Consider the following 10,429-nt stretch of genomic DNA (forward strand, 5'->3'; position numbering starts at 1 on the left):
CAGACCGAACGCCCTCGCTGTGATTATAAAAATAACCCTTTGATTTCACAGAGCTCCCGTTCGCGGCCACATCACGGTTTTGGGACACCAGGTGGAAAAAAGGCCGTTAGATTTTAGACATGACCGCTTCCACCGCTCTGGGTTTACTTTAAACACTTCATTTGTCCATTAAACTCCTCCCCCTGCAGTCCTTATATGGTCGACAGCTTACCGCGGCTCACTAGCTCCTCCCACTTCAATTCTTATAAACAATCAGCAGAGTCCGTGAGCTCTTCCTCCTCTGAGTCCTTAAATGCAAAACAACATCCTGTGTTTTAGTAGCTGTAATCTCCGCCCCCATGACCCCTCCGTGAGGTCAGAGGTCAAAGGTCGGTGACCTTGTTCTCCAGGGCGGCAGCGATCTGCTGGAGGCGGAGGGTGAGCTGTTTGTTCTGGGCTGCTGGGTCCTCATCCAGCGACTGGATGATCTGAGGAGGAGGAAATAAACAATATTTCACTAACACATTTTAAGGTAAACATCAGTGGACAGGACGAGCTGCTGATTCCTTTACTTCCTCTGAAAAGATGGCTGCTGTGACGATAGACCAGTACAACAGTCAGAGAGGTGTTTTATTATGTGAGGGTGTTTCAACCAGGAGATGGCGCTGTAGTCAAGCTGAAGCTTCAATGCAGCTGCAACCATCACAACTATCAGTGTTGAAGGCTGGGAACAACCACTGTACTGGTCGAGAGCTCAAAATCAACAAGGTGAAAACAGAAGCTTCTAGAAAGAGCTACACCGCTGCACAGAAACGTGCGTGACGTGAAAATCATCACACAGAAAAACTGTTTAATGCAAATAAATAAAGAGTTCATTAAAGTCCAAAAACCAGGATGCTTTGAAGTACTTTGAGTTTGTTTTAAGAGGAAATACATTAACTTATCTATTTCCATTATTTGTGTGACTTTAATTCCAGATTTTATGGTAATGTAAAAGTATAAATATTCTTTTGAACTACTCAGAGTGTTTCTGTAACTCAGGCAAGAAAACTGAGCAACCTTTCTGCTTGTGTTTTGTATGTAAAACCAATATACTGGGATTATAACTTAGGTAACTGCAGACTAGACTTTCTGTAATCAGTCATTCATTAATTGCACTTTGATAAATCCAGTAAAAGTCCAAAGATCAAGTAAAGATCTTTCCTCTAATGTTCCTTCAACTATAGCTAACTGTTAACAAACTCATAAAACAAATTACATCATCATTTTAAAGATGGACACGTCTCACAACGGCAAGAATAACACAAAATATAACAAAATATGAAATTTATTTAATTGATTTTATTATATTTATTTAATTAATTCATTTGTTTATTTGTATTTTATTTTATTTGTATGTATTTAATTATTATTATTATTTTTTTTAATCTTACAGACTCTGGATTTCTTTTATTAATGAAAACATTTTTACCAGTGCTGTTCTGCACTTCTGTATATACTTTAGAAGTATTTCATTTTATTTTATTTGTATTTATATCTTATTTTGTTCCTTCTTCTATTAAAATGTTGACTTTCTTACACTCTGCTTATATGACCTCTGTAATGACCAAATTGTCCTCCCAGGGATAAATAAAGTATTTCTGATTCTGAAGTATTTGTTCATGAGATCTGCCTCAGAGAGGTCTGTTGTGTTGGCTGAGTCTAATAAAAAAGTTTAAAATAAATCTGTGGATCCAGTTTATCTTTTCTTGCAGGTTACAAAGTTGAATTTAAATTTTATGCAACAACATCTTGAAAGTGAAAGACTCACCACGTCGTAGTACTTGCTGGCATACTGGTACAGCTGATGTAAGGCCACCTGGGTGTTCAGCTTGTCTGTGTGTTGCTGATCAGAGAAAACAAAAGTTAAAATGTTAAAAAAGTTCCAATGATTGAATCTTTTATAAAAAAACTAAAGAACAGAATGATTTTAATCCTGATTAAAAGACGAGGTGCTTCTTACCCGTGACACCTCAGCAAGGTGTGTGTTCATGTCCTGGTCACTGACTGGAACCATCTGCTTGATGCCCTTGTAATAACTGAAACACACACACACACAGTTAACACCGTTTACTCATGTTTGCATAGATTCAGAGCTGTGTTATGTTTCTGTATATCTCTGAAAACAGACTCACTCGTCCACCATCTTCTTGTAGGTGGAGATCTCTTTTGCATAGAGCAGTTTGTTGCTGGGAGACTCCTGCACCGAGACAAAGAGAGATAAATGATCATCTTGTTTCTGAAATGCAACTCGTCCTGCACAGTTCATTATCCCGAGGCTGTGAAGTTCAAAGTGTCCCGGCTTTATTTGGTGATGAAGTGTTGTAATTAACTCTTCCTGCCTGTTTTTAAAACAGACCGGCCTCTGTGACCCCGGCTATCTGAGAATCACTTCCTTTAAGATACACTCCATAAATCTGCTAAGGACCTGCAGAACCTGCAGAGAGTGTACGATGTTTAATTCCCCTTTATAATAAAATAATGTAGCGTTAGTCGTGTGTGCAGGTTTGGGTTCATCTCAAACAGGACCAGGTTTAGAGGTGACCGTTTGCCCTAAAAGGTGAACACATACAGACACAGAGGATTCTAACACCTGCAGCTGAGAGCACGACTCTTCATCTGATGAGATTTCTTTTCCACTCATGGTTTTATTTATTCCCTACTTTCCTATTAGTCCCTAAATTGGCTTACATGAACGTCTCAGCATGTTCCATCTATCAGAGAAACAAATTATCAACACATAAAAATCTAATTTTGCTGTGAGTAGATTAAAAAAAAGGAAATAAATGAGAGGAGAGAAGAAGCTCAGGGATGTTTGACCGGCTGATTCTCAGAATAACAGCAGCTCACTGAAGCAGGAATCATTAAAGGGCCGGAGATGAAACTCACTTATTATAAATGCACAAAACTAAAAAAACCCAAATCTACCCCAGAGACGTGACTCCAGTTTGAGTGAAACTTCACATATTTAAAGAGGTAATCTGTATGAAGGCGGACTGACTCTGCTGAGTTTGTGCTCCGTCTTGGTGCAGGCGTCCATGAAGGTCTGAGAGATGACGTGCAGCGACGCGTCCACCACCTCCGTCACGTGGACGTCGAAGATGAAATGAGGGTTCCTCAGGATGTTCACCCAATAACGTAAAGGCAAACTGAGGAGAGGGAGAAAGACTCGGGTCAGAGCGTCTGATTTGAACCCTGAAACTGAAATTACAGCGCTGATATGTCACTTTATTAACAACATGATATACCTCATTACCTGACTCATCATATCATAACTTTAATGCATTCATATTCTGCTAAACTCATTTAATTCTACTTTAAAAAACTAGCACAGCAGCAGCTAGCAGCCACAGTTTGATATTAAGAAGCTGAAATAAAAGAAGGAAGTAAAGTAGAAGTATTTTACTATTGCATTAAAGTTGAGCACTAATTGAGTTCTGTTACTTTAACTCCACTTCAGACTTCAGTCGACCTGCTGACACACCGTTTCCTCTCCCTTCATCTATTCCTCAACAGATCATAACCCTCTTCAATAATTCAGAACATGCAATACATTTTTCATTTCCTGCATATCTCTGTGTATATTTGTGGGATGATTGGCAGGTAGAGCTCAAGGCCAGTTTGGGCGTTAAGAGGAATAAAGAGTGATGTTTCAGTCTCTCCATCCTCTCTCTCCTCACTCATCATTTATCCGTCCTGATAACAGATCAGGATTTTAAGTTGTCTGCTGTCTGCTTTACAGTGATGAGGACGTAATTACACTTAGCTGATGAGTTTTAACACACATGCACACACACACACGCACACACACACACACACACACACACACACACACACACACACACACACACACACACACACACACACAGCTTGAGTAGCAGTGTAATTATTCCTCTTAGGAGGTTTTCTCTGCAGGTTGAATCTCCGGCAGAGATTCAGAGAGGCTTTGAAGAGAAACAGGTGGATTGTGAGTCAGTTTATGAAAGTATGATCCATGTTTGAGGATGTTTGAATGACGTTAAAGGAGAGTTTCAGCCTCTAAAGTTATCCTTAGTGCAGATTTATAAGAGTTAGGGACATAATTAAGACTTTATTGTACAAGAACTGGTGAAACAGGAACTCAATTTTCACCTAAAGACAAAGTAAAGACTGAATAAAATAAAAGGAATAATATTTATTTATTTATTTATTTATTAACATTTTTCAAAATGGTTACAAAGTGCTTTACAAAGAAAGAAACTAAAAGAAAATGATTATAGATTATTATTAATTATATATTTTAGTAATTTGTTATTTTTGTTTCATATTTTGGAGTACGTTTGACAATCCAAAATATTTTAAAACATCATCTAGTGCCAGGAAAAAAATGTTGTTGCTTTTTATAATTTTCTTGTAAAAATTTTTTTTTGGGTAATTTGAATAAAAAATTTACAGTTATTTGCTTTTCATTCATTTTTAATTTGAATTAAATGTCTGTTTAATGTTCTTTTCAGCTTAAATAAGTTATAATAATTGCTAAAATCATGATACAAATTATAGTAAAAATACAAGTGTACCAAACATAAGTAACCTCTCTTTAATTTGACATTTTGATAACATGTATAAGTTTTAATCTGAGGTACCTGTTGGTCTTCCAGATGTGCAGCGTCTCCTCGTCCACGTTGTCGTGTCTCAGCGCCTGCTCGTCCAGGAAGTCAAAGAAGTATTTAACAGCTGGAGGAACGACCGAACTCGAACCCAACACGCTGCGGAAGAAATCATCCACAAACTGCTGCAGAGTACCCTGAGGAACACATGAACACATGAATCACATGAACACATGAACTGCTGCAGAGTACCCTGAGGAACACATGAACACATGAATCACATGAACACATGAACTGCTGCAGAGTACCCTGAGGAACACATGAACACATGAACACATGAACACATGAACACATGAACTGCTGCAGAGTACCCTGAGGAACACATGAACACATGAACACATGAACACATGAACACATGAACTGCTGCAGAGTACCCTGAGGAACACATGAACACATGAACACATGAACTGCTGCAGAGTACCCTGAGGAACACATGAACACATGAACACATGAACACATGAACTGCTGCAGAGTACCCTGAGGAACATGAACACATGAACACATGAATCACATGAACACATGAACTGCTGCAGAGTACTCTGAGGAACACATGAACACATGAACTGCTGCAGAGTACCCTGAGGAACATGAACACATGAACACATGAAACACACAAACTGCTGCAGAGTACCCTGAGGAACACATGAACACATGAAAACATGAACACATGAACTGCTGCAGAGTACCCTGAGGAACACATGAACACATGAACACATGAACACATGAACTGCTGCAGAGTACCCTGAGGAACATGAACACATGAACACATGAAACACACAAACTGCTGCAGAGTACCCTGAGGAACACATGAACACATGAAAACATGAACACATGAACTGCTGCAGAGTACCCTGAGGAACATGAACACATGAACACATGAAACACACAAACTGCTGCAGAGTACCCTGAGGAACATGAACACATGAACACATGAAACACACAAACTGCTGCAGAGTACCCTGAGGAACATGAACACATGAACACATGAAACACACAAACTGCTGCAGAGTACCCTGAGGAACACATGAACACATGAACACATGAACACATGAAACTATTCTGCTGTCATGTAGAGATAACACATCAGTTTCCCAGGTCAGAAGTTAAACAGGCCGTGTTGTTATCCTGGGACTAACTCATTCATCGTCCCCTCAAACCCTCCGTGTCTGTAACCTGCAGTCAGTCGTACCTTTACAGACAGCAGCCTGGTCAGGTAGATCTCAGTGATAGCTTTGGTCATGGCCTTGTCCTTCATGCTCCCTCGCTTTGACTTCACCTCGTCCAGTTCGTCCGCCGGCCTCACCAGGTGGAAGGTGTTGTCGTCCTCCAGCAGAGCGTTTTCTGTCAAAGGGAGTCAAACAGATCAGTTACAGTGATGTCTGACAGATTCATGAGACTGTTACTGCTTTTAAAATCTTTATACACGAGGAGGAACCAGAGGAAGGACTCATTCCTACATTTACACATCATTGCAATATATTCCTGGAACACTGGGGGAGATTGGAGTGTTGCCTTCCAACAAATAATGCATCAACAAACAGGGACAGAACTCTGCACATGGTTACTCGCAGCGTCATTATTCAACGTCACCATGAAAGACTTCTGAACTGAAATGTCTTTACCTTTATTCTCTGGCTCTGATGCATGAGTACAAACAGAAAGACATATCAGACATGACACACTGCATCACGTGACTTTATCTATGAGGCGTCATGAAATGGTAAATACTTTGCAAAGATTATCTTGTGAATTGCAATGTCTGAAAAGGGAATAAATGCAACTTGATCTAATGAAACTGAAGATTTGAAGCATGAAACTTTCAAAATAAAAGACTTAAAGTTAAATATATTCTGCAATTTTGCTCTTGCAGTGAAGTCTAATGCTTTAAGGGGAGAAGAAATATGAGCTGAAAGTTTTTAATGCAATAAAGAATCTGTATTTCAGTGAAGAGGGACTCATCCATGTGTTTGTAAGTGTGTGTACATACTCTCTTCGTAGCTGTCCTGATGCTGATGGAAAGACTGCGTGTGCAGAACTCTGGACAGAACCAGCGTGGCGTTGTCCCGAACCTGCAAACAGGAGAAAATATAAAACAATAAATCTTGATTTCCTCTGACTGAACTTTTCCCCGGGTTATCACGGAGCACTTCGTCTTACAGCGGCGCTCTTTAATGTTTAATTCTCTGTAAATGTCAGAGGGGGAGGGATGGAGGGATGGAGGAGGGGGGTCCTCTCTGTTGTTTTGCTGCAGGATGAGAACTAATCCCACGTGGGTTGGCATTTCTCTGAAGTCCAGTTTTTGGACATTTCTAGGTGAAAGATTGGATTTAAGTCATCAGAAGGAAACGAGCTTCACACGACCGAGACGGAGACGGGTGGATCCAGACCTCGGACTCACAATCACCATCATGTTTGAAAACAGGGATGTGCACCCTTTAGATCAGGGGTTCCCAAACTTTTCAGCCCGTGACCCCAAAAATATAGGCACCAAAGACTTGTGACCCCCCCCTGTCCCTCAGAGTGATTTAATGTGTCTTCATGTAGCTGGTCTGCAGAAAGTGACCCTCCCTATATGACCATGTGTCTGTGTTTCCTGTGTGGTATGAATGAACCTACTGCTGCTGATGCTTTAGATCAGGGGTGTCAAACTCATTTCAGTTCAGGGGCCAAATTCAGTCCAATTTGATCTCAAGTGGGCTGGAACTGTAAAATCATAAGATAATAACCTATGAATAACAAAAACTCCAATTTTATTTAAACAGCTGTTGTATTTTTCTCCATGATGAGTCTCAAAGTGGGGCCGAATATGATATTCTATAAGCACTGAAATCTGCTGCAAAGCACACCGAGCACACAGGGTTCTCCTTTCCCCACGTGTGGCACAGCAACCAGTAGCCCCTGCACTGTGCCTTTTCTCTAGTCAGATACAGTCCTGCCACCACGCAGCTCTCCTGCAAAATCAGCGTACGTCAGGTCAAGGGTCACGAACACGTTCTGCAGGTCTACACAGCAGTGGCTGAGGTGAGGATCTGCAGGGGGGTTTGAAGGTGGGTGGAGGAGTACTTCCTGGAGTGTCACCATTAACAGCAGAGCCAGGTTTTCCCATTCATCCCATTCCCAGCATGAACAGTTTGCTTGCTGGACAGTGTTGTATGCAGGGGTCCAAAAAGTCTGAATCTCCACTGGATTATGCAAACTGCAAATATTATTTTTCCTCACTTTGAGAAATAAAAAGTACCAGAGCGTTGTTCAGGTGCGCTCTGTCATCCGTTTGATTGTAGGACAAATTTGAAATAGCAGTTACTGTATTGAAAAATTGCAGTTTCTGACTTCTCTGTAATTTTTTCCCTTTGCAAAGTCATCCGGAGGGCCGGATTGGAACCTCTGGCGGGCCGGTTTTGGCCCACGGGCCGCATGTTTGACACCCCTGCTTTAGATCATTAACTGTTCACTAACTCTAAACTCAGGAGTCATCTGGAAACAAAGAAAGGCAGAAAACTCATTACACTTTATATTTTCAAGGTTTTATTTCAAGTTTAGCTACTACTTTTGTTGATATTTTTACTATAATAGGTAAAATGTACTATTTTTGGATCAGTTACAAAAACAAATATTCTGGAAGACTTCTCATGACCCCCCATTTGTGTCTCGTGACCCCCCAGTGGGTCCCGACCCACACTTTGGGAACCCCTGCTTTAATCAGAATAAACTCACATTATAATGAGCGAGCGTGTTCAGTCTCTTCCAGCGTCCTTCTTTCTGAGACGTGAGGTCCAGGTCTGAGAGGATCTGACCCGTGGAGCCAGGACGCCACTCTGTGGAGAGACCAGAACATGGACTTACTTAAAGGTCTACTTCAAAACAAATCAACATTTCACTGTTCAAATATATTTATGTCACATATAAACATCTGTGTTTGAACATAACGTTGTGATGAATGAGACAGCTCTCTTTCTGTTTGTTTGTTTCCTTTAAGTTTGGAATAAAACAAGTATTTATATTTATTCAGAACAGAAGAGAGAGAAAGAGAAGCTTAAACACCGCTCTGTGATTATTTTTGTTAAGTGTTGTCTTTTTAACATATGTGCCGTACATTTAGTCTTTTATCTGTACTCAGGTTTTGCATCACAGAGTAGATCTTAACCTCTAAAAAACACCTGATTAAAAGCAGGATGTATTCTTTAATAAAACTCTTTATGCATGGGAATAAAAATACTTGTTATCCGAATTTTAGGATAAAATCTGTGAAATATTTGACTCCCTTTAAAAAAAATTTAAGAAAGTGTACGCATAAAAGTCCATTTAAGAGTGATCAAATCTTCTCGTTTAAATGTCTGTGAGGGTTCTCAGTCATCCAGGTCATGGTAATCCAAAGCTTGATCCTTAAGGCAACTGGACTGGTAGAAGTTCTTATTTAAATGCAGTCTATAAATATAAATGTTCCTCATACAATAGTTTTAATATTCCTTTTTGTCGCCCTGCAGTTCACCCTGAGACCAGCAGGGGGAGACAACCTCCTGTTTTCTGACTGATTATGGTCCAGCCTTAAAAAAAGCAGTCTCATTTATTTGTGTCCATATTTAATATTAATTGCTAAACTTTAATGATGTTAAAGTCTTACCGAGTGCAACACTCTCCACTTTGGGTCTCTGAGAGTACGGCAGGTTCCTGTACACCTGATCGATGATTTTCTCTTTCACCTGCAGGAACAATCAGTTTCAGTTTTCATCAAATATCAGAGAAGAGGAGGCGTGAATGTCGACTTCCTGTTTAGGAAAAGTAAGTCAAAGCTCCTCTATATTTCCAAAGGGACTTCAGTCGCCTTATATTTTCTGATATATATATATCTGATATAGAATGGAGTCCAGAGTTCAGCTGAAACTCCAAATAAGAGAATTCACACTGGACCAGGAGCCTGATGATGAAAACATTTCATCCCTGACACCAAAGATCCGTGAAGCAGGAAATCAAACGCACCTGGGAGATGGTGTCACAGTTCAGCACCTTCACTGGAGTCACATCTGGTCCCTCTCCGTGCACCAACACCTGCAGAGTCTGACACATCACACACACACAGACACACACACAGAGAGAACACACACCTGTCAGTCAGAGACACACTCGTCCTGAGTGTGTGCAGCTCTGAAGTGAAGGCGTGTTTACCTCTTTGAGGAGAATCTAAAATGCAGGCCTGCAGCTAATGATGGTTTTTATTATTGATCAGGTCTCTGAATCTTTTAGCTCCATCGATGAAATGTCAAAAAAAGTGGAAATAATGTTGAACACAGTTTCCTGGAGCACAAAATGACGTCTTTAGAGGTCTTCTTCTGTCTGCAGCTCCATCAAGAACCCAAACCTCCAAAATAATCCAACAAAGTGAAGCTCTTAATGATCAGACCCCTTCGTATCCTAAAGACCTCATAGTGACCTGCAACCCTTCTAGACCACTACGCTCCAACATGCAGGCCTGCTCATCGTACCTAAAGTCTCTAAAAGTAGTATGGGAGGTCAAGCCTTCAGGTATCAGGCCCCTCTCCTTTGGAATCATCTACCAGTCAGGATCCGGGAGGCAGACCCCCTCTCTACTTTTAAGAGTAGGCTTCAAACTTTCCTTTTTGATAAAGCTTATAGTTAGAGCTGGATCAGGCTTGGACCAGGTCTTAGTTCTGCTGCTATAGGCTTAGACTGACACACTGGGATCCTGTCTTTCCCTCTCTCTCCTCTCTCTGCCTGTCTCTCACTTTAACTCTTCCTGTCCCATTAAA

The 10,429-nt window shown here is 40.6% G+C and overlaps 1 protein-coding gene across 1 annotated transcript in view; it reads right to left on the minus strand.

Moving 5' to 3' along the window:
* Positions 1 to 362: 362 nt before the first annotated feature.
* The window catches only part of LOC117805425 (plexin-B2-like), a 316,173-nt gene continuing 306,106 nt past the window's right edge, over positions 363 to 10,429 (minus strand). Inside the window, exons 21-38 of the mRNA XM_034674154.1 lie at positions 9,642 to 9,719; positions 9,286 to 9,364; positions 8,379 to 8,479; positions 7,511 to 7,615; positions 6,652 to 6,733; positions 5,854 to 6,005; positions 5,623 to 5,677; positions 5,460 to 5,515; positions 5,296 to 5,351; positions 5,203 to 5,242; positions 5,039 to 5,086; positions 4,857 to 4,913; positions 4,641 to 4,801; positions 3,020 to 3,167; positions 2,154 to 2,218; positions 1,982 to 2,057; positions 1,790 to 1,864; positions 363 to 467 (exon numbers count right to left, since the gene is read on the minus strand). Of these exons, the coding sequence (XP_034530045.1) occupies positions 363 to 467; positions 1,790 to 1,864; positions 1,982 to 2,057; positions 2,154 to 2,218; positions 3,020 to 3,167; positions 4,641 to 4,801; positions 4,857 to 4,913; positions 5,039 to 5,086; positions 5,203 to 5,242; positions 5,296 to 5,351; positions 5,460 to 5,515; positions 5,623 to 5,677; positions 5,854 to 6,005; positions 6,652 to 6,733; positions 7,511 to 7,615; positions 8,379 to 8,479; positions 9,286 to 9,364; positions 9,642 to 9,719 (1,539 nt within the window). The remainder of the gene's footprint in view (positions 468 to 1,789; positions 1,865 to 1,981; positions 2,058 to 2,153; positions 2,219 to 3,019; positions 3,168 to 4,640; positions 4,802 to 4,856; positions 4,914 to 5,038; positions 5,087 to 5,202; positions 5,243 to 5,295; positions 5,352 to 5,459; positions 5,516 to 5,622; positions 5,678 to 5,853; positions 6,006 to 6,651; positions 6,734 to 7,510; positions 7,616 to 8,378; positions 8,480 to 9,285; positions 9,365 to 9,641; positions 9,720 to 10,429) is intronic.

This window comes from Notolabrus celidotus, chromosome 21 (genome assembly GCF_009762535.1).
Source record: "Notolabrus celidotus isolate fNotCel1 chromosome 21, fNotCel1.pri, whole genome shotgun sequence".
NCBI classification, from domain to species: domain Eukaryota; kingdom Metazoa; phylum Chordata; class Actinopteri; order Labriformes; family Labridae; genus Notolabrus; species Notolabrus celidotus.